Below are 25375 nucleotides of genomic sequence, written 5' to 3'. Positions count from 1 at the left end.
CATCAAAACTAAAAATCCAAATTCCTCCATAACTTAATCCATATTTTTGAAGAATATATTCAACATTAATCAAATTCAAAGAAGAGCCTTAATGGTATAAGGGTCATAATTAAAAATCACTTAGAAGGGCATTGATCACTCTTCTTTACATCCGAGTATGAAAAAATTGTCATCTGCTTCTTTTAAACACTTATGTTTATATTTGAGATGGTATCCTGCAATCAAACAAAAATTTTTATGCATGTTCATAATCAAATTTTCCAAACTTGTGCATATAAATTCTTCATTAAGACCCCAACCTGAGTGGGGAAATTATATTTTCACAGTATTAATGGATTTCTTCATAAATGATGAATAAATCAATATTAAGTAATATGGGTAAATGCAGATCAGGTAATCCAATATCTGGAAAACTCAACATGGATAATCAAGAGCCTACTATACATTTATTTGAGCACTTGAGTGGCCTAAAGAAGAAGACAAACTTTAGAAGGTGGAGGCAGACAAGTTAAGGCCCATGGGCGGTTGCGGATGCACTGAGCATATTTAACTGTATGACCAAGTTGAATGCAGGGATGATGGTAAAGCACTACCTATTTAAGTAAGTTAAACCAGATAGAACATGAAACATCAAAATGCATCACATCAAAGGGTGCCAGGCTACACAGATGGTTAAAACTGTAATATCTAAGGAGAGAAGACCAAGAAGACTGGCATGCCAAGTACATAGGATAAGATGACATAATGAAATGGGATGAGAAGACAGTGATTAAAATGTACACAAGGAGACATGGATGCAGTATTAAACCTAAACAGATTGGAAGGATTTGTTGAAGGCATCCAAAGACAAGTTTTAATGGGGAAAGATAATGGGGATTCTATGCTGGGCCATCAAGGAGGCTGAAATTAATTACATTGGACTGCTACAAGGTGTGAAAGGAAACAGACAGGAATTCAATGGTAAGACAGTGTGTTTAAGTAAGAGACAAGGAAAGATATTACATTCATGCAACACATGCAAATCCTATACCCACATACTTTTACATGTCCAAATTGGAAGGTCATAATGTTTTGATTACATCTAGAAAATAAAGCAGTAATGCTTCATGCATATTGTAAATGTTTGAAAAATAAAAACATTAATTTACTTGTATTCCATTTTAATACTTTAAGAACACCTAGACAATATCACATACAGCTGAAATCTAATATTTTCATCATCAAGAAAATATAAAGATTGAACCAATGAGATGGAGTGAAGATCTGCATATGTTTTCATGACACTGGCATGGCTCTCATCAACATGACAAACACAGAAGATTGTATCTGAATATGATCATCATAGAGCAAGTGACCGTCAGGGCCTCAGATGGACATGCATGGTACTAATTGCTGAGTAAACACTCTGGGGTCACACAGATTCTACCCAATCCAAAGAATTTGCAATGCACTCAAGTTTTAAAGCATTTCAGACCTTCCTTAAACAAATGGCCATCACAAAAGTTAATTCAATACTCAAAAGTACTGATATTTAAGAGGCTATAATAAAAAAGACCCTTGCAAGTTAAAATAACTTTAAAACCAAGTGCTTGTATAGCAAAGTTTACTTGACTTCCATTGGAAATCATTAGTTGAAAACAACATTTGCTATATATCTGTAACCAGATTAGGCTTTTATTCATTGAACTTAATGTATCTCTTCTTGCTTCTTTGGATTTTGCAGTAAACACTTCCTGAGTGGCAATGGCTAAGTGTTTAGCGTGGAGAAAAACACAAACTTAACACTTCCTTGTATACAATCCATATCACTCTCAGTTGTACACAAAATTTCAATAATGTCAACCGAATTGCATTAGATCAGCAATTAAGTCAGATGGGCCTACTCAGACACATCGTTGGGCGTTTGTGCAAATTTCTGAAGCCGCCTGCGGCGTACTTCCTCCTGTTCTTGTGTCAGTGCTGGCTCACTTGGAGACTGTGTGGAGCTGGCACTTTCACTGCTGCTGGTACCAGCAGCTGCAGAAGTGGTTGCACCGGCATTGATTTTTGTTTTCACGTCTTTGGTCAGCTCCTCCTTAATTTCCTCTGTCCTCGAACTGGAAACACTGAAGTCAGAAAATAGATTTGTACCATAATGTATGCTGTGATTACTTTTTACATGATTTATGCTGGTGGAACAGGATTGCCTAAAAAAATGTGTCTTCTGAGTGACAATTATTCTATGCACAAAAGCTACAGTGGGAGTGGCACCCTTACTGAACTGAACAAAAATATTTCCTCAGTTAAATATTTGTTAATGAAAACTGTGGATTTCTCCACAATTTTTAAGAAGAATAAATGTGTTTTTATTAAACAGAATATACATTTTTTAAATTGAACTGCAAAAAGCAAACCATAGCTTTTGATTCTAGATGTCCCTTTTTCGCAGATAATGTCTGCTTTCCACTTCATGTTAAAATGGTTAACCTATATTCCAGAGTAAGACCTTTATACATAAGAACTAATCAATGCATTTACACAAGAGAGGACAACAATGTGCGGAGTAGCTTATAACAATCCCTGTTCAATTTATGGAAGACCATAGTGGTATAGGTTGGATTCCTATGAAATATTACACTAAAAGTACAAAGCTAACTAATGAGATAGCTACTTTTTAAAGGAAAGTCAAGCTAAACAATTTGTTTCACTAAAGGCAATGAATAAGGGGGCATGTGAACTTTGCTGTACTTATTTATAATATTATAATTGATCAACACTAGACACTGTATCATTTCAAATTTACTAGAACGTTTAACCTTGATTTCTTCTTGTATTTGGAGTAAAATTGCTAATGTCATCTTTCTCAATAAAATTTTTGACAAACAGAAAGGTCTTGTTTTTATTTTTGAAACAGAATTCATACTCCTAAATTCTCTTTCCGAAATTTTTCCCTGTTAGCCAAATGTAAACTGCATTGTCGTAGTCATATTCTCTTTTATATGCTCCACTTTCTAATGCTGTTTCGATTTAATCACTGGTAAGACTTAACATACTTTGTAAATTATATTTATCATAAAATGCAGATTTTATTTTGGATTTATGTAAAAAGTTGCTAATTTTAATCAAATTCTTTTGTGAGAAAGGTATTTTCCACCATTTTAGAGTTCTGTAGGCAATAGGGAGGGTTCTCTCAATGTCTTTGATGGCTAGTTTGGGGTATTTTCTGCTGTAAAATGTGTCTATGATTTTGGTAGATTAACCATTGTTCGTGGTAATTCATTTGATAACTAGCAGTTCCTTATGTAGGACTGTGACATGGATATTGGCAGCAGCCTGTGTAACATTGAAATAAAGATGCCATTTACTGTGAAAATTGATGCCTTGAATTACTGTGGATGATTTGGCCAGTTCACATAATCATGTAAAAATTTTTACCAAAAAAATTACTATTTCCTATTTGTAAAAAGAACAAATACACTGACCTAATCACCCACAGCCATTCAAGACACCATTTCTAAAAAAAATGGCCACTAAGAAAAATGAATAATGTTAAGAAAATCATGGTTTACTACTCAAAAGCATCTACATCTAATGGCATGATCCACCCTCCAGCTTTGCATGTCTAAAAATTGGAATCACCATGCCAGAAGACTTAATTGAACACATGAAGTTTTCAATATCTCTCCCATTATGGGCAGCCTTAAATCATATGCTCAATGAAATGCCCTTACCTGGCTTCTCCAGACTGCTGTTGAGCTGAAGGTCGTGATTGAGCTCCAGCATCAGCTGATGCAACAGCAGCTGCATACTGTCCCATTGCAGTGACAGCAGCATCAAGTAGAATCTGAATGGTTCTTAATGCTTCAAGCCTTGCTTCTAGTCCTTCTCGTCCAGCCATTTCCAGGCGCCTCAACTCTTCTTCTGGAAGACCAGAGAGACAGCCAACTGGAGGAGGAGGTGGGGGAACTCCTACAAAGAGCGTATGAAGATAACAATATAATGAAAACATGTGGATTTCAAAAAACCAAAGCTGTCAAGTATGGCAGAAAAAATGAAAATGCAAAAAAGAGCACTCCTCCCGAAATTACTATGCCAAAGAAGAAACTTGTCCATACTGGGATAAGTATACATTTAAAACATAGCACATGGATACTTGAGGAGCAGCAAAAATAGACTAGATAGTAGTGTGAGGAGTAAGTGGGTAACATGCGAGTGTGTCTGATAATCAAGTAATAGACAGGTACTATGATAAGTAATGTGCTTTCCTCAACCGGTTGGATTTGATCATGCTTAAAGAATGGACTAAAGCAGAATCACCAAAAATCTATACGAATAAGAATAAATAATTTGGGAGGAAGGGGTAGAACAAGAAAGCCATGGATGGACGTTACCCAAAATATTCTCAAGATGAGGAATATTCTAATCGAGGAGCATGTATGTTGCAATGTATAACCACGACAAATGAATGAAGAAGTACTGTATTATTTTGGAATTTATTGCCTTAAACTGCAGAAGTCTTGTAGAATCATTCATGAACTCATTCACACTGATTTAACCAAACTTTTACATAATTTATTTCAAGAGTGATGTTCTTTATCAAAACAAAATAGTGAATCTGAAAAGATCAACAAACATTAAAACAAACAAATATATTTTAACTATTTGATCATAATAATCAATAGCCATAAACAAAGCAATGGCTATGAGAGCATTAGCATGATTAGTTTAGGTAATGAAGAACACTATTAGAGAATGAGATGGAGTGAGGAAGTATTTGCTGTATATAGTCACTTAATGCTAGAAAATACCCTACTCTCAAAAGGACTATTCTAAACATTCTAAAATACTAAATCTGGGACTTGCCTCCGAAATAAGTCACTCTCTTTGGCATCTGGCTAATGAGTGGATATGGAGATTTTTAGTAACTTTGTGAAAATGTTGCATTTGCAAAAAAAAACCAATACCCCTTTGATTCAGCATTGATCTATCCAACTCAAGTAAATCCTAACTAATTTATCTTTCACAGTATGAGGTATATCAGGAATTTCGAAGTCAATTTAGTATTCACTCAAAGAAACTCAAGGACTCTTTTGCATAGTAATCACTAATCTTTGATGCACCAGAGATTTTTTCTTCATTTTTCTTGTCCTTTGATTCTATTATTCTACAAATACTATGCATTAAATGACTGATGTAGAAAAAATGGACTTATTGTAATGTTTATTTGTAACCACTGTCCTTATATTCAGGCAAATCAACAACAATCTAGTAAGTATCCCCTGGCCAATACTTACTCTTATGTGTATTACCATCGGCATGGTTATAATAAACAGACTATTGTTTTACAATTCCTTGCATTCATGGTGAATTTTTCATGAAAATATGTACAATGGTTTCTAAATATGAATAATCCATTTTGTAAACACATTCATTTAGTCCATTTACATGGTTTTCCCTGGTGAAAAGACTACAGAGCATAAATTTTACGTTTTGGATTTATATTACAGTTTTCTAATAGATTCAATATACTTAAATTGATCAAAAACCTAAATTTCATCATGTGGAACCTAAGGAAAATGTTTTAAACATAGTGATGGAGATTTAAAAGGTTTGGCATAAAAACAAAGGTTACTTTAATGTTATAATTTTCTGCTAATGGTGGCATATTCACTGATCTACTCTCAAGTGGAATGGAAAATACTTTTGAAAAAAATCAAATAAAGATACAAAGTTTGTTTCAGATAAGGGCAATAGATGTATGACATAAGGTCAAAATATTTAAGGGATGACATTTTTAAGCAAAGAAGAAAAGTAAGTAGGCAACATTTAAATAAGGAGAGGACATAAAGAAAAGAGTAGTATGGAAAAAAACAAAATTTCCCCTTTTAACAGGACTTCATAATACTGAAATTCCCAAGCTAACCCTTTGCTGAACAGCAAAATGGAATTTGTAAAGAAAATTTGAAAACACCTGTTGAACCCATGAAAGGAAAATAACCAATTTATTTTTTCCCAGAAATAACTTCATATTTATGCAACTAAATATTTAAACAAATTATACTAGAACCATAACCATCATGAGTAGATCAAATTTAAAATGTTTAAGCTTAAATAAATAAAGATGCAGAAAGATAACAGTGTTGTTTTATATTATGCTTAAAAGCAAGTGAGACCAGAGAAACATTCTATTGTACATTGAATCCAATAGTAATTTCAGAATTTTTTGCAATTTTCTTTTAGCCATTGGGTAAACTATTCATGGAGATAGGGTTAGTTAATTAGATTCAATTTGATCAGCAGAGATGTGAACAGCAAAAATTCTAGAATGCAAGGAAAACTCACCAAATGGCACAAAAGGGAAGGGTGGGTAAAAGAATGGTGGATTGCTCCTGGGCACCCCTTCGGCTGAACTTCCACTCTCACCAGGATTCTGGCTGGATGATGCATTCTCAGATCCACTTCCACGTGCATTAGCATCACCATCAGAGGATGTAGGATCACCTGCAGAAGGAATACACAAGACATTTGTCAGATTATTTAGTGGATATATCAATCATAGCTATATTAATCATGTATGAGTAAGGATACTAAGAAAAGACTTGGTAAAACTTTGACATGGAGCGTAGCTAAGAACAGCGCGGAAACATGGGCATTGAAGCAGGAGGATAGACGTAGATTGGATGCTTTTGAAATGTGAGTGTGGAGAAGAATGGAGAAGGTGAAATGGAACGAGATGAAAACTAATGAAGAAGTACTTGGTATGGTGGGTGAAGAGATGTGTTTGTTGGGAGCAATCCTATGGAGGCAGGAAAAATGGATGAAGGGCGTATTGATCAGCAGTGGGATTTTGAAGACTTTGATAGAGGGGAGAATGTTAGGCAAACGAGGAAAGGGCAGGAACAGGATAGGGATGTTGGACGGGATGAAGGGAGGAAGGAAGTACTCAGAGATGAAGAGGGACCTGATGTGGAGTAGGATGCTGGATTTTGTGTTTTGTTAGGAGTAACAAAATATTTATTCGGTAGTTGTGTCCATCCGAAAACCTACCTTAACCAGTAGATTACCTTATAATAATATATCAATCATGCAATGTATCATTAACAGGTAATGAAGAGCACTAGATACAAATGAAGTTAAGTAATTTTGCAGGAGTTATGTTTGAAGTTTAGGAAGACCTAATTACAATTAGAATAACTTTTTTGTCTTTTAGAAAAGGTACAGAAAAAACACTTGTAATATCCACAGATAATTTTCTTTTTAGAACCTGATTTTTGACTCCATTAGCTATCTTCAGTTATGGAATTTGAAACCTATTGACTTTATTATTACCTATCCACTGTATTTCCCGGCCCATAAGACACAATCTGATTTTACGGGTTAGAAATTTTAAAAAATAATTGTAACAGAGAGAAAAGGATCAAAGTATTTTGATGATTATACTTAATACAAAGAAAATTGAATAGTTACATCAGACAATTAGCAGCTACCTGTCCATCAACATTTATTCATTGTAGAATCCCAGAAATGCATCACTGCTGCCAAATCATTTCTGCAGTTATTTTCCCTTGGGTTGTCACTTTCCTCTTACACAATGCCATCTTCACTTGATGTGGTGCATTGCTCATTTGAGATTTTTTAAAAAGACATCATGATTGTCTCAATTTTAACTTTCCAACAGAATTTTTTCAATCAAAAACAATATCAATTGATGTCCGTTTCATTCTTCCCATCAGTATGACAGCATGAGTTGATGCTTAATAACATTTCTTCGTATTTAAGTGGCAGTTTCAGTGAAAGCTTTGACCATTAAGAGCACATGAACATAAATTTTGTTATTCATAACTACATTTACTACATCCACCTTCTTCTCCCTTTATTCTTGTATCATCATCTCAGTCAGAGGTGGGCCAGAATGACTTAAAGCTACTTTGTTTCCTTATCTTTGATTATCTGCAGTGTATATTACGATTTTATACATGATATTAGAGAATGAAAAACCTAGCATAGAGTATTATTTGGAATTGGCTTTTTTTGTTTTGATCCTAGTTCTGGTTTAGTTGCAAGAACTGGAAACTGGAGAGTCAAATGGATCCACAATTAATTTCTATAATGATATCCAGAGTTGAATACTGAAATGAGCAAAAAATACAGAGAAAATACTCTGTGAAGTAACTAGAGAAACAATAAAATACATTTTAACCTTAAAATTATATTGCTTTTTCCATTCAACTGCCATTTACTTCAAGTGATCTCATTAAGTTATAAAATCATTTTAGATATATTATCAAATATCGAAAAATGAATGGAATCACCCCAGTTTATGTAATCTTTTATCACCGGCTTGTGATTTTTCAGCTAATTTCTCACCTAGTGAGCCTACAATATTTTGGTATGATGACCCACCTCAAGAGATAGCAAAACAACTGACACCAGTAACTGTCAAAATATAGCTCACCAGACTGAGGAGTGGAAGATCTTGGACGAGATGATGTACTGGGGTCACCCTGGGGTGCATTACCAGTGTCCCCATGCTGTTGTGGCTGTTGAGGCTGTCGGAATGGAGGCCACATTGGAAATGCAAATGGAGGTGCTGGCATAGCACCACCATTCCCTCCGATCATTCCACCAGCCAGTACTTGAAATGGATTCATGAACACTGCAAAAAAGTAGTGATATTTACAGTGACAATTATCAATAGATTAAAAATTAAACACTCAATCCATTAGTGGATCAAAACAAGTCATTAGGGTCACCATGAGGTGCATGAACAATGTCTGTGTCCTGCACCTGAAAATGTTGGGATGGGGGCCACATTTAAAATGCTTATGGAGGTACTAACATTTATACAGCACTATAATTCTCTCCCAATTATTTCTCTAGCCAACACTTGACATTGATCGGTGAATGCCGCAATAAAGGTAGTGTTCTGTACAGGGGCAACTAAAATAGAGTATCTAAAAACATACGTCATGAATTGGAAAACTGTTTATTATAAAAATGAGCAGAAGGAATCCTTTGATGATTGGGTGAAGTCATAAGGGCTATGATCATGTAAATAATGATTAACCACATGGTTTCAACATTAACATGCATATAAAATCAGTAAAAGCTGCTTAAGTTCACATCTTCATGTGACACGGAATACAAAGCACTTTTTACAATATTTTATCAACATTACAGTCCTCAATAAGTGAGGGCAAACAGTCAGTGAATAACAAATGCACTAGTCTGTGTTGTGTACACTAGCACAATTGCAAGATTGGAAAAGAATCTATGACAAGAAGATAGAAAACAAATGCCACACAATAATGGAATTGGAATAACAGACAGAAAAGAAAAGAACTGAAGAGAAAGTAATTGGTGAATAACAGGAATAATTCAGTCATCAAACAATAATGGTCAAGTGTGAATCTGGTAAAGAACACCTACTTTCGAATGCCAATCAATAGGTATTCAGAGAAATGGCATCCATTGTTGTCAGATTGCAACCCTAAACTGATCTGGTCTGCAAATATTGCACACTAAATTAAAGTTTTTCCATAAATAAACCAATTAAGATTTATTTTCAGTTTCAATTAATATTAAATTGAAGCATTGTCTGACATTTTAAGGTCTTGAAACTATCATGACCTGAAAATGTCAACAAATATCTAGTTATTGCATTATGAAGTGTATCAAAATACAATGCATTTATGTAACAAGTGAATGGGCAATGGGAAAAAATTGGTAAAATTGTATAAAGAATAAAAGACGCATGGGAAGAATGGAGATAGGAATGAAAGTAAACAGGGAATATATAAAATTAGATAGGTTTGTGGATGATCAAGCTTTAGTTAGCTAGTCATCCAAGGGTTATTAGACATTGCTTAGGGACTTGGAAAACTTGGACTCGGTGTGATATATATGGGATGAGAATCAATGCAAACAAAACCAAAGTTATGTGATTTTTAAGAAAGAGGAAAGCTAAGTTAAATATTAGAATAAGATGATTTCAATAGTTTCAGCCTCAACTTTGTGGAAGTTCATTTTAATAAATGAAAAAGAAACACTTTGTTCCAATCCACCACTTTATTTCAGGTACGACTTGTTTCGACGCTACGGCGTCATCCTCAGGTACAAAGTTTAAAGTCACAATCATTGTATATATACCCTCTTCTGGAAAGGGTGGGGGAGTTGTGGGAAGAGGGGGCCAGGAGGGGAGTACGGGGGTAGGTACGAAAGAATGTGGGAGAGGGTGGGAAACACCAGGAAAAGCATTAGTGAGGGGGGGGATTGGAAGGTGGGTTAAGAAAGGGGAAAAATTGCATTGGTCGGTATGATTTGAGTCAATGGCTAATGGGGATAAAGGCACGGGTTAGGAGTCAATGGGAGGGGGAAGGGGTTAGAGGTTCAGTTTTTCTGTTATTGCTAGGGAGGCTTCCAGGAGAGGTGATACGTTCTCAAACAGAATGTCATTGAGTAAAGGATGTTTCTTCATTGTTCTCCGGATCTCCAACTCTTCCTTCTTGTCCATCCTCCTCCCTTTTTCTTCACGATGTAGACTCCCCTCCCCGCCCCCTCTTCCCACAACTCCCCCACCCTTTCCAGAAGAGGGTATATATACAATGATTGTGACTTTAAACTTTGTACCTGAGGATGACGCCGTAGCGTTGAAACTAGTCGTACCTGAAATAAAGTGGTGGATTGGAACAAAGTGTTTCTTTTTCATTTATTAGAATAAGAGATCATAAACTAGAGGAGCTGGAACAATTTGGGCAAAATACTAAGGAGGTAGGAAGGAAGTACATGTAATTGAAGAAGGGTTTACTGTAGGGTTGGATTTGAGGTTGTTTTGTTACGAGAAGCAGAAATGCATTGCTGTGCAGCCTTGTGTCCATCCAAAACCTGCCTTAAATGGCAGAATACTGATAATGTGAACATGTACACATAAATTAAATGTTATTCATCAATGGTGTTATATTTGTGACTTTAGAGAAACTTTAGGGTAGTGCACTGTTGATGATTTAAAAAAAAATTGAGGCCATTTAAGAACTATGTAAATGTTGTGGTTCCAAATTTTTGCATACCTGGCCGAGCGCCGCCAGGTGCACCAGGATTCTGAGCTTGCTGCCTCCCTGCCATTCTCTGTTGTGTATTGCCCTGTGCTGCTGCACCTCCAGGGACAGGAGGTCGAGCATTGGTCACTGGAGTAGTGCGCAGAATGTTGAGGCGGCACGTGGGGCATGTCTGCTGCCTTTGGAACCACGATCGAAGACAGGACGTGTGGAATATGTGGTTGCAAGGCAGTTTCTTTGAAGCTATATGAGAAAAGTATTCATAATAGGATGAAGATGATTGAACACACTGACTAAGCAGTTATTGAAAATATTCTAATCATTATGAAAAGATCAACCAAGTCTTACCAGTAACCATTTCTTCACGGCATATAATGCAGACATTGTCAGCTGCAGCCAGTTCCTCGGGAGTTGCATCTGGATATAGCGAGTTCATGTTCTGGATGGCTCGTCTGGAGAGGATTACGTCATTGAATGCCTTTTTGAATGCTCTGCAGAGGAACGAGAGAAGCTCATATTAAAAACAGATTCTTAAATGTTTTCTATTCACAGACTATAAACACTTCTGAAAACTGCCCAAATGAATTCTTCCCTAAGATGCTGATAAATTTTTATGATTGCTTAACCAAATGAGAAAAGATAAGCACAATATCATCTCACTGCACCATAAAAACGATTGCCAACACCGTTCTTTAACTAATCAGCTCAAACTTATAGGTCATTAGTCCTTTGGTAGGAAAGAATTATCTTGAAACCTTAAGTTCATTTCCTACCATATTTTAGTATCTATACCATAAAGATTAAAACAATAACAGATATTTTTTTTTAAACTCTCAAAGAAGTTTCATGTAAAATTGATGCCAACAAAATACCTGGAACAAAACTTCACATTTTTCATCAATGAAAATCGTGGATTTTCTAGAAGACATTTTTGGACTTCCATGAGACAAAGCCATTTATGTAAGATGTGTTTGCCCACCTTAGTTATTACACTGAAAGTATGCATGGAGATATGACTGCTTTGTTAAAATAACTTGATTTTTTAAAAGTTGATGTGAATGGCAAGAAATTATGGAATTGTCATGGAGGATAGAATTGATGCCATTAGAATTTCACACCTAAAAACCTCTTGGGATTCTATGGAATATACTCCTACCTGATATTTATCTAATATTTTGCCAATTCTGTTGCTTGAAAGCTTGATAGCTTATTATTATGCATACATGCAATGCCCTTACTTGTTCTGTCATTTCCATGATTTTTAAATGGTCTTAATTATTCCTATACAATTGATTTAAGTTATTTCATAAAATATCGTATATTATTTCATGCAATTGCATGTTTACCAATAGGTCTACTACACATTTTCTTATGTAAAACTGCTTATTTTGCTAGTGCTATCAGTTTAATGTTGGTAGATTGGTTCTAATGAAAAACATACAACCTTTCATACTATAATTTCACTGATTTGCAGGCGTTCCAGAATTTGCTATACTGTTACTAATATAATTGCCTGTCAATACCTCTTCATTTGTTGGAATTCACCCTTCTTGAAACATGTCAATGTACGTAAAGTTTATATTATATTCAGTTATTGAGAAACATACAAACTCACTCAATGTTTCTAACTTTTTGTGCAGACTTTCACTACTCACATTTAAACATATTTACCTCCCTCCCATTCAGCCCTCAGCTCAGTCAATTGCTGTTCTCAGAGTTGTAGGAGGAATGGAATATAATGCCAAATTTGATCACTGACTCACATACAACAAATTTTCCCACCCTTCACTATTCATCCACTCCATTTTAGTCTATTCAAATAGGAGTATCAAATGAACACTTTTGTACCTAATGGGTTATGTTTAACTTGTAAAATTCTAAAATTTGCAGATTGGTTGAATCCATAAGTTTAATTAAAAATTGGCAATTTTCCACAAAAGAAAATTTATTACTTATTATTAATTTTATTGTATTATACATTGTATTTCAACTGCACACAATTTATTTGTTTAATTCTTATTCTTTTGAAGTTAATTGCTTATAAGTACTTCTCCATATAGGTTAGTAACCTTGTTCACATCTTTCATCTCATCAAGTGGGTCTGTTTCTTCCTAAATCATAGTCATTCTTTTCTTCTGCATCAGTTTACATACTGCATATCATCATTACCTTGATTTTATAAATTCCTGTCTTACTACACAAATTAAGATCATGGTTGATAATGACCAACCTTTCTTTTTACCTTATCTGCTATAACCACATCTAATCTCAATTGACAGCTTGCTACTGCATTATCTCTCATTTTTAGCCTGCTCTAGTGCTATCGTCTGTCATAGATCTTTTTAACTTCTTTAAGTTACCTGTATACATATTGTGATCAAAATTCACAACATAGCAGTGAATGAGTCTATGAAAAAATCAAATATGAAATGTTTCCAGACTTTATGTTTTCTGATTATTCTAACGGTATTTAAACAAAGGTGTTGTAACACCTATTACAGGTATTTGTGACTTTTGAGAGCTACTTTTTCATTAGAAATGTTTTCATCTGAGCTTTCACTTCCTTCGTGGGCTGCATTATCACGAACAATGAGTTGCTCTGATCGCTTATCTTTGCAATATATACTTCTTTGGAGACTTAATGCTGCTTTGATTGAGAAAATTGGATTTTTTAGGTGTTTTGTAAACATTATAAATTTATAATACTAACATACACATTCTGCATAACCGCACAACAGTATCATAGAAAGTACATTTTATTATATATTCAATTAAATATCAAGACTTTACCCTCAAGTCATAAATAAATGAGTTGTTTTTCAGCATGAGGCCAAACAGCCCCCATTTCGTTATAGCTGGGAGGTGTGACCACAACAGAATAATGAAAATGATTTCTGTAGTGCAAGAAATATGTTCATAGCGTAATATTAAATGTCCCCCAATGTATTATACAGTGTTTAAGCTGTGTAATAAAAAATGATGGGGACAAAAATGTAAATCCATGATACTAATGATCAATTAGTAGCACTTTACTATTCATTTTCTATTCATTCAAAATTCATTATCAACCAGGTTTTGAAGAACTAAATCTTCTTCAGGAGTAAGCTTTCACCTGAAGATTAAGCAGAGCATCACACCCTGGTCAGTAATACCATTTCTAACTTGTGGAAAAATATGACATATGGTTATTAATGTTTTATAATTCTACCATGTCATAACTGAAGTTATGCCATTCATAAATCTAGGACCCACATACACTCATAAAAATAACTTACCGCATTGTGTAGTACATTGGCCGGAAAGCAAACAGTGGAAGGGTGTACAGCCTGATCATTATCGCCACAAATGTGAGGTACAAAACAACTTTGATGAAACCTGCAACAAAGATATTATATGAAATTAATTAACATATAAGTGGATATGTAACAGATACAAGAAGACTAAATACCAGTTCAGATACACTATACTTCCCCTGAGCTCAGTACTAAGATAAGACTTAAAGAGTTTTCCTAGCCCTTATTTGTAGACTGTTTAAGATTTAATCAAAGAGACCCAATTCTTTAGTTAGCAATCATTTTTTACTATATACCACAAACAATTTTCACTTAATGTTTAGGAAAATTTGGAAGGAAGTGTTTTTATGAACTAATTCATAGCATTTATGAGGGAGGTATTTTGGCAGGAAGATTTTATTAGATCAGTGAATTCCAATTTCAGAAAAGGCAGCCATATTTTCGGACTATAGAACGACAAGTTAAATTCATTGCACAGCTTAAGTGGTACATAGGACCACCACTTAGAGGATGAAGAGGAGGGAATATGATTATTTATGGGCTGATTTATTTGGGTTCAACAAGGGGAGGGACATTCAGCAGTGATGTCACAATAACAGAGGAATATAGAATACAATTAGGATGTATTTGTTTGTCTCATAGATTTTGAGATGGTTTTTCAGAGAGGAAACTGTGTAAAATTTATGAATGTATTGCAGAATGATGATTATATTGGAGGGATAGGGGACTTCCATGAAACTTCTAAATGCCTCAAGACTGCTTAGGTGAGAGATGCATTTGGAGAGTCAGAATAAGCAATGAAAGACGAGTAAGGCAGGGTTGTCCATCATCACCCATGTTTTCCAACATATAACTGGAGGCCATTGTAAATGAGGCATGGGAAGAACTGGAGAAAGGAATGAAACTTTGCGGGGAATCCAAGAGGTCAGGTTTACTGATGATTGAGCTTGGGTAAGCCAATTAGCCAAGGGATTTCACAGGGCATTAGAAAATCAGGGAGAAAGCTGCAGGATGAGAATCAATTTAAATGAAACAAGGATTATGAAGTTATCAAGAGGAGGGCGACTAAGCTAAACATTATATAAGAGAGAAAACACTAGAACAGGTGGACGTTTTTCTTTCTAGGCAGCTTTAGACCAAGAAGATAGAAGTAGTGAGGACTATGAAGAAAAATTACAATAGGCAAAGAAGCCTAGGAGAAGGGAATTGATGACAGGGAAAGTAGGTGAGGATGTTAAGAGAAGACTAATTGAAGCTTTGATATGGAATATGGTTTGTGTGTTTTGGAAACAAGATATACAAAGCAAGTTCTCTGAAGTGACTCATTTATCTTGGTGATCTCATTTATAGAATGAAAATAATTTTCAAAGACATTTCAAGTAATAGAAAAAAATGCCATGATCTTAGTAAATTATAAAATTAATATCCAGAACAATCCAAAAGTATCAATATTTACACATCTTAATTGCAATAACGTATTTCAGGTTTTACATTGTGGCCAGAAATAATGATTATCTGAGTTTGGGGTTTCATCATCACAAAATTGTTTCAAGTTTATTGAAATGCATATTTTGCTTTTTTTTTCATTAAATTGCTTTGCTAAAATGCACATCATCAAACTTAAATTACATTATATTCGGTGTGATATGGCAATATGAGTTGACTAGAGAAGATTTCAAATATAAAGGTAGCAGTGCAAAAATATTTTGCTTTCATAGACTATTACTTTGTGCAAAATTTCAGGCATTCTTACGTCCAGGTTGTTTAATGATTTTCTCATCCCATTTTCAGAAATTCCATTTATTACTCCATCCTACATGCACAGCGTGTAAATCTAAGCAATGCTGTAAAACATTTATGAACTTGAAATTTGGAACTAAATGATTTATAAAATGAGAAGAGTGAGAGCACATTGGGTTAACTTTTACTGGTAATGATCACTCATGTTCCACAAGTACATATGATTAAGGCTATTTTCCTAAAAGTTTTGAAAATAAATAATTTGTTAATGGGGCTCATTTAATGATCCCAAACTTACCCATCACAAGCTCAGTGTAGAGCAAAAATACAGCCTTATTTTCCCATGGATTCTCACTGGTTTGATCAATGGTATGAAGAATGTACTTGATGGTTATGTTAATCATGATTGTTAGAAGAATGGCATACTCAAAACCAAACACCAGCTGTACTGAAGCCCCTTTGGACATTGTTGATTGGTAGGCGTGCTCCACGAAGTGCTCATCCAACAATCCAAGCAATGCCAGTAAAACTGAAATATAACAAACATTAACAACCTCAAAAGCATAATGACTAAAACTATACATTCAAATTTCACAAAAATTGCAAATTTTACCAGAATTATCTTCGATTGAAAATTAGTTTTTGGAACAGTGCTAATTTAAAATAAATTGCTGAATTAGTAATAATGTTGCATGGATGATAAAACATTGTTTTTTAGTAACTCACATCAGTAATAGGTTTTCATACATTTTGGAGTCTAAAAATTTGAAAATGTTCTAATGAAAATAATAAATTTTTTTGATTATTTGGAAAAAAAAGGAGGGGGAAGTGTATTAGAATTGCTCAATGCTATCCATTGGTTCATACTTTATCAGTGGTGTTTAGTTGCCAGAGCTTTAACAATATCCCTCAAGTAACCAAGCAATAATGAAACAAATCTTTCATCTTTACATGACTCTAAATTTCCAAAAGAGCACTAGATACCACCAATATTAAGATGGCACATGTTTAAAATTCCAGGATGGCACATGTTTAAAATATCCCAACAAATCATTATTTCTCGAAAATAAGCTATAGATAGAAAAATTTGGATAACTGAATTTGAGGTTGAGGCAAAAACCAATTAAAACAGCATTAATTTGCATCTAGTGGAATTAAAAGAAGTGGACCAAAGGCTGCTCTAAAAATGTAGTATAGGAAGTATTTTCTATCCAAGGTTTTGAGGAATCACTACAGGCCCTAGCTTTCTTAACAGCTGCTAATAATTAAATATGACACACCGAGCAATATGTTTGCAATTATAAACATTCTAGTAAATAATACACTGGCCTCTTCTGTCATTGGAAGATTTTTTCTAAGCAGTTTTTTTTATGGAATTAAGTTCTACCATTTTAATTAGTTAAAGGATAGAGGAGGGAGATTTTCACGGCTTTAAAAATCATTCTCCCAGTCCAAGATTTTATTTCTAGCATAACTGGCAACAGCACTTGACTATAAATCAAGGGACCCAGATTTGAACCCAGTCAAGGCAAGTTACTATTTCAATCTGCAAAATTCCTGCCACTGATCACACACCAGCAGGTGACTCTGCTGAAATAACTACAGTTTCTTGGAACCAGTCTAAAGAGATTTAAATGCTTTTTGTGATAAAACTATAAGAGGCCATATAATGTAAACTCTTTATTTTATTGAGCATCCAAAAGATGTTAATTGATTAAGCAGCCTAGACATAACTTTTCCATAAGTAAGTCAAAGCACTATTGAATTTATAACCTACTTGGCAAAGATCTGTGTTAATTGAGGGGAAATAAATTTGGGATTAAAAATCATTCCACTTTAAGGTCAAGAATGGTTTTCAACAAAGAAAAATTAGCATACTTAAACTGCCAATTAACTATGTTCCAATAAATACTGACACAAAACATTCACTGGAAAACTCGTGGCTCCATTAACTTTAACAAGGCTCACCCAATGCCATAAGATATGAAAATTGTTTCTAAAACAGTTATGAGGTGAAAATACACATGAAGGAAAATGGTAGTGACAACATTTTTAGAATGTTGTACTAATATCCTTATGTAGACTATTGAGACTTCCATGTGAAGATGGCAAATGACTCATATTATAATACGTTGGAAAGCAAAACAGAGTTTTAACATGGAGAATGAGACAAATTAGTACATAATGAATGAATACAGTGAAATAATTGAAACAGTGGATTTATCATAACATTTTTATCAATTTTATCATGTTTGTGAACAATGGGAGAATATATTAAAATAGTTGCAAAAGCAGGCAGAGAAGTCATTATTAGCACGTGGATGTGTGTGCATATGCACACGCATATGTATGTATATAACAACAAATGCTAATCCAAGGCAGCCAGGATGGCAGTTTACCACATTTTTGTATGGAAATAAAACGAGTTATGCCAGTAAATGAGGTGGTATGGAGTACTTTCACAGCAAAAGTAGTAAAAAAAGAAATATGCTGAGATGGTGAATGTAGTCAGAGGTTCCATAGATTAAGTTTCAAGAAATGAAGAGTATGCTTGAAAGAGATTTGTACAAATTTTAAGTGTTCTGATTTAAATTAAAATGATCCTTTTTCTAATTTGTCTATCTCACCAGGGAACAGAATATAGTTTTTGTATGTATTTCAGTGTATGTGGTAAATATTAGTAGCAATAATAGTAGTCAACAATAAAAATGCAGAACTAATGGGCACAGTGACTAAAGCAACACCAACCGAAATGAATTCCTCACTTGTATCAAAAATTAATTATGCTCTACAACTGAGGATAACACACAGCATTTCTCAACCAGGAGTCAAAGGATCAAATTTAAGGAACCAAATGAAACACCGAATGGAGGGTTCCATACATTTTTAGAGCTTTCTTTACTTTTGCAATTTTATTATCCCCTTCCTGCGTTTCCATGTCCATCTTGAGTACTTTAGAAAATTAAACTTCTGGGAAAAATAGTACTCATTGGGGAGACTTGAGAGTGAGCTTTTCCAAGGTACATACAACTATCAAAGTACTAAATATTCGCTTTTTACATTTCATACGTGGAAAAGCACATCACACACGAATTATAATAATATTGAATGATAACATTTAATTTTCCGCAATACGATATTTAGGTTGCCTCTTCAAAGGCAGCTATAACATCCATAATCCATTTACTTCGTTTACCTTTGCTACTTGAACAATAAAAATGGGCACAGAGCATCCTACTCTACTGATTAAGGATGAAATGCACCCAGGGTGACAGTTAATAGTGCTACATAACACCATATTGACGCGTGAATTTCAAATGGTCGAATGAATACAATCGCACTAGTGGTAAACATGTAACAAATGTAATTAATACAATGTTGTCATTATATTGATTTCGTTGGTTTTATCAAACTGCTCAATTGCTGTAGGAAGTAAACAACATCGCAAAGTTCTCTGGTTTTTCACTGATGTAAAATTACCATTTGGTGTGGTCATTAATTACATTGGACTTCTAGGTTTATCAGGCCAGTTTAAGATGTTCTTTTATGTGGATATAACGTGAAATTTTCCGGGTCGGCAACTTACGTATTAGTAATAAAATGAAATTGACTCACTTGATACTCTGAGATGAAAAACCCAAGAAATGAACGGGCTTCTTTCCAGCTGAAAAATAAAGTTTTGACAATGTAAAGTGTAAAAAATCATTCGAAAGGAATCCAATAATTATTTATGAAAAAGATTGTCACGAAAACACTTACAAAATCTACCCTATCCTCCGCTAACCAGTGAAATGATTTCAAAAATAAGAGAACTGTAAACAAGGCTACAAATTTGGGTGTGAAATCATCTCTAAACACTGTAAAGGCTAAACATGTCTCAGTCACAGCATACCAAGAACGCTCCATTAAATGCTGAAAAGAAAAAGTTCATAAAATTCAATGTGAATAATGTTTCCACTGGACATCAAATTAGTAGGGCGTAATATTACATAATTTTTACCTCATATTCAGCGGCTCTTAACTGCCCAAAGAAGAATTTCCGCATTATTTTTCCGATCACAATTACTAGGACAAGGGCCTGGATATATATGACCTAAAAAACGGAATGCATCGTTAGTGTCGTTCGCCATGACAAAACCGACACTTTGACATAACATAAATAATACAAACCGCCATGCTCGGACTGGATCTCGTAATGTATACCACCGACGGGTAAAACTGTTTCTTCTGGTAATAGGCATTTCCAATGACACAAGCTGTCATAACGAAACTGAGGGATGTTATGGTGAAATAAGCTAATGAACGCATTTTCGTTTATTTATCGAGATCCACGGAGAGATAATTTAAATATATAAAAGGTAAACCCTACAATTCAATAGCTATGCTTTCAGGAAATGTTTAGTAAAGCCAATTTCGTAAATGACTAGAACGTTTACTCCTCTTGGATTACTGCTTTATTACGAACCAACTCGTCCCATTCGGCAATAAAACTGACGTGGGTGTAATTCTGGAGCAATCTTATTGGTGACATTGTTGCCTTGCCTTTACGCGTGGTTGCCATACACCCATTGCATGTTTCATCTCTTCGGCACATTTATAGGCGCCAGTATGAACCCTTACAAATTGCGAGCCGACGAACCGTGACTATTATTTATACCACAAACAAATATTCCATGACGCAAGAGTAACAATACCTTAAGTTTTAATTTATGTATCGGTGTTTAATTTGCAATCAATAGCGCGATTGCCTTTAAAACAGAGGCAAGGAGAAAATAAAGTTCAATTGTCACTTCTGACTTTTGTTAGGTTAATTTACTTTGCAAATAATGAAGCAAATACAACTATATTATTCATAGAATCAAAAAAATTACTCTGCATGTAGAGAAAACGGCAAGGTTATCATCTGAATTCCTATCTTAAGGAAATGGATATTTATGGTTGCATTTATAACTAATAACTTAATTAATACATATTTATAATGAAATAATCTATTTCATAATAATGAATTAATATTCATGCTACATCGATATTGCATAAATATCAACAATGAATGTGAGTGCAGTTAATTGGCATGTATCAAGACCATGCCGAAAGAGGTATGTAAAATTGTGAGTCACCATGTGTCTGTACTGATAATCACCAATCATACTAAAAATCATATCTCTCTATCAATAAAGATATAAACTAGTCGGAAAGGGGTGCGAATTGGTACTCTCCCTCACTAAAACAATGAAGGAAAATAATTTTATGCAAAATTTGAAGGGGAAATATTTTAATATAAATTACAGATTCAGGTTTGATGTGGTGGAACTGTTCCATAATAACAGAGAAAAAGACTATTACAATTTTCCAATTAACAAAGGTTCTTTGCTGCTGGAAAGGAACCCATAGACAACTAGAAACCTTTGTTCCATTTTGAAACTCAGCACACAAAATATTTACTATGGAGCCAGAACAGAATAACTCGATTAATTTCTTAGATCTAACCAACAGAAAAGAGGGCTCAACACACCAGTTCTCAATTTACAGGAAACCCACATCCACAGACCAAATTATACCACATGAATCCCTAGACCCTACTGCACAAATACCAGCCAGCTTCCACTAGATGTTACACAGACTCCTGAACATTCCACTTAAAAAATCCCACTACAAAAAAGAACTAGACACCATAAAAACTATAACCATTAACAATGGATACAGTATAAACCTAATAGACACCCTATTACACAAGAAGAGGATAACCAAAGGATTGCAGAGCATAACTTCTTTAAGCCCAGAAACATCTCCCTCCACCCAAAACTTACAACGTTGGAGCAGGATCCCCTACATCGGCCACCAGTCAAATAAAATAGCAAATAAATTCCCCAAAGATAATGAAAAAGTTTCCTTTCAAACCCCTTTAAACCTCTACAAGCTATTGAGAAATCCAAAAGACAAAGTGGACAGAATTCAGAAAAGGAGAGTATATGAACTGATATGTAACTCCTATCCCCCTAAATACATTGGCCAAACAGGCAGAGACTTCAAAACAAGAGCAAACGAGTACTGAAAAAGTCTACAGAAAGGAGATGAATCTTCAATGGTCACAAAGCACATAATTGAAACTGATCACAACTGAAACTTCAACCTCAAAATGCTACATGTCAAAGGGAAAGGGAGGAAACTAGATACTCTAGAACAATTAAAAATTTTCTCTCCCCTCCTCCTCCCAATGGACAGACTCTTCCTTGAGACCAGCCAGTAACACAGAGGCTTGGTCTCAAGCCGACGCAGGAGGACACCGACCTAGATTGGACAACGGACCCGAGCTGACACCACAGGACAACATCCTCCTTCCCCACACACCCTAGGTAGACAGGATGATGGATAAGCAATTCAGGTTAGAGGAAAAGACTGTCACATAGCAACCAACTGGACTCTTCATATTCCTTTGTCTTTCCCTCTTCCTCTACAACCCCTCATCCTCCACCCCACACTTTTACCTGTTTTTTCTCCCATCCCAAGAGCTATGGTTTTTCCCACTTGCTTAACCCCTCCCAACACGTATACAGTGAGAGCTTCACTTGATAATGATGTAGTGTACCAAAACTAGGCGGGAAATATTTTATTCTAAATGCTTCAGGGTAGATTAATATATTGACAAAATAATATATTTTTTACTATTGAGCTTTGATGGCAGCTTAGCAATTATTTCTTTTTCCCTTCAATCTATTAGGAATACCCATTAATCATGTAAAGTGATAAAAGGGAAGAGTATGTGAAAAGTCAAAATGTATCTCCTATCGGGAGGGGGAGTCATCTGGTGAATCACTTGGATGTTTATCATTTGTATGAAAATTTGGAATGGGACTAGTAGGTATTTATTTGTAAGCCAACCAATTAAAGACATGAACATTTGCTATTTGAATAGGATATAGATTCACAATTAATTGCACCAGGAAATACTCTAATCAGTTCTCTTTCAATTGCTAATAAACCCTTGCAGCAGGTTATTTCCAAGTTCATCTTAATGTGACCTTAACATCAACTCTAGGTATTCAAAATTGCAGCTGAAATTTTCCATGCTTTGGCTTTTTCATTTTTGCCAGCATGGGGAATGGATATATATCTTGTGAACATTCCTGGTAATTGTCTTCTCATTTCTTCAACCTCAACCAACTTAGTGGCCTGTTGAACAAAAATTATAAAATCATGCACCCACAGGTGTCTTTAGAGTCCTTTCTTGTGAGTTACTTGCCTGAAATGTTCTTTTTCTTTGTGAAACAATCACAAATGGATGAGTCTCAAACCAGAACAAAACTAAAATTATTTGCAATGATAAATAGTTTAGTACAATTATCAATTCACTTCCAAAATTTAACATTCGAATGTTCACTGAAAACATACATTCATCTTTGTAACAGCGTTTGAATATGTTTAAAAACAGAAGTCCCTATGTATGTATTGGCTTTTGACATTCATGGCTAGTACTCCAATCTTCTCAATAGTTTTGGCTGATGATCTTTCAGCTGTATTTCACCTTTCTAAGAGTAAACTTCATTCCTTAAGTCACATACCTTCGAAATTCATGCTCTTTTATGAAAAAAATCATAATGAACACTCATACAGTAAGATATCTTCAACACAAACACCCAATGAGCAGAAATGAGGGTCCAACTAATGGAATATATTGTCTCAGGTTAAAAATATTCCCTCCTTGTACAAATATCAAATGTTATTTCTAGCATAGTGTAGAACTGGTAAATTGAGTGAAGGTCTACATCAATAATATAAATCAACAAATTAATTGGAAAACCAGGACAGCACACATGATATTGTAATTAGCTTTATAAATATCAGAACTCTCACCCATGGCTATCTCTCAATGTTTCAGACGGACTCACAGACAGGCTAATTATTTTTAAATTTAAAACATTGAATTCAATCCATATTTTACTTTACTTTATTAGATAAGCAATCAGGACTGTATTTAGTTTATACGAGGTCTATCCAGCCATGCAATATTTTGAGAAAAATTGCTGACCTAGAAGAATAAGGCCTTAGTCCTTTTTGAAGTACTCTCCTTGGGACCTCACACACTTATCCCAGTATCTCTTCCACTTTTTAAAACTACCAGCAAAGTCTTTTTTTGGAATTGTCATCAGCTTCCTCATCACATTCATCTTGTCAACTGACAGTTGGGAAGACAGGGCTTTCATGTCAGGGTCATAGACCCATTACTCATCTCCAGTTATTACCATTTTCAGATAACCTTGGTCATAATTTTCATCCCAGGTCCCCTGCAACTGCAGCATGAAATTCTTGATGTTGATGAGATAAAAGAGAATTCGACAAGGCAGCTGATGACCATTTTGAAAAACGACTTTGCCCATTGTTTTAAAAAGTAGAAGAGATGTTGGGATGTGTGCGAGGTCCCAAGGTTATTACTTCAAGGGAACTAAAGCCTCCTTGTTAGAGGTATGTTATATTTTTCACAAAAATTGCATGGCTGGATAGTTTCTGGACAGACCTCATATATTTAAAGCTCTGTATCATGTGAAAGTCAATCAAAAAACTTAACAATAAAGATCTCACATCCATAACTAAACCATTTATGGTGAAGTGAATTTGAATACTACTTATTATACGAGGATAATTTGAAAAGTTCACGCAATGGTATAGAAATGAACGACTTACCCCAATGAAACTTCTTTTATTTTTCAATGTAGTCTTCCTGTACACTCATGCACTTCATCACCGATGTTCTCAAGTCTTGATCCCATCTCGAAAATTAGATTCCTTCAGGCCTGGAAAATACCTGTCTACTTTCGCTCATAGTTCTTTTTTTACAGAGAATCTCTGTCCAATGAAGAAAATTTTGAGCTTGAGAAAAGATGGAAATCTGATAGAGTCAAAACAGGTGAATAAGGTGGGTATGACAACATTCCGTATCTTAGTTGACGTATTTTTGCCATGGCAATGACACTTGTGTGTGGGCATGCATTGTCTTGATGAAAGAAAACTTGCTTCCTTGCCAAACCTGGCCTTTTTTTGGGTATCTTTTGCTGTAGTTGGTCCAGGAGGTTAGTGTAGTATTGCCCAGTAATTGTTTGACCACTGAGAAAATAATCTGTTGGAAAAATCCCTTAGGCATCCCAGAAAAATGAAGCCAACATGATCCTGGTCAAGCGTATTGCCTTTGCATTCTTTGATGGTGATGTATCAACATGTTTCCACTTCTTTGACTGCTGTTTTGTCTCAGGGGTATAGCAGTAGACCCAAGTTTCATCACTTAATTAATTTTTTTAATCTTAAAAGAGGTCAAAC

The 25375-nt window shown here is 34.9% G+C and overlaps 1 protein-coding gene across 1 annotated transcript; it reads right to left on the bottom strand.

The window, feature by feature from the left end:
- On the bottom strand, window positions 1-20566 carry sip3 (septin interacting protein 3). Its single transcript, XM_071597644.1, has 12 exons — window positions 20237-20566; window positions 20067-20159; window positions 19826-19978; window positions 19682-19730; window positions 16365-16595; window positions 14309-14408; window positions 11382-11524; window positions 11046-11276; window positions 8435-8635; window positions 6322-6480; window positions 3711-3948; window positions 1-2105 (listed from the first exon to the last, which is right to left on the bottom strand). The coding sequence occupies exons 1-12, from the start codon at window positions 20372-20374 to the stop codon at window positions 1880-1882; spliced, it is 1962 nt and encodes a 653-aa protein (XP_071453745.1). The 5' UTR covers window positions 20375-20566; the 3' UTR covers window positions 1-1879.
- Window positions 20567-25375: the final 4809 nt, after the last annotated feature.

The sequence above is a fragment of the Hetaerina americana genome, unplaced genomic scaffold, assembly GCF_022747635.1.
Source record: "Hetaerina americana unplaced genomic scaffold, ioHetAmer1.1.p SCAF_9, whole genome shotgun sequence".
Lineage (NCBI taxonomy): Eukaryota > Metazoa > Arthropoda > Insecta > Odonata > Calopterygidae > Hetaerina > Hetaerina americana.
Note: the sequence above shows the minus strand (reverse complement) of the source record. Positions and strands in the feature narration are given on the sequence as shown.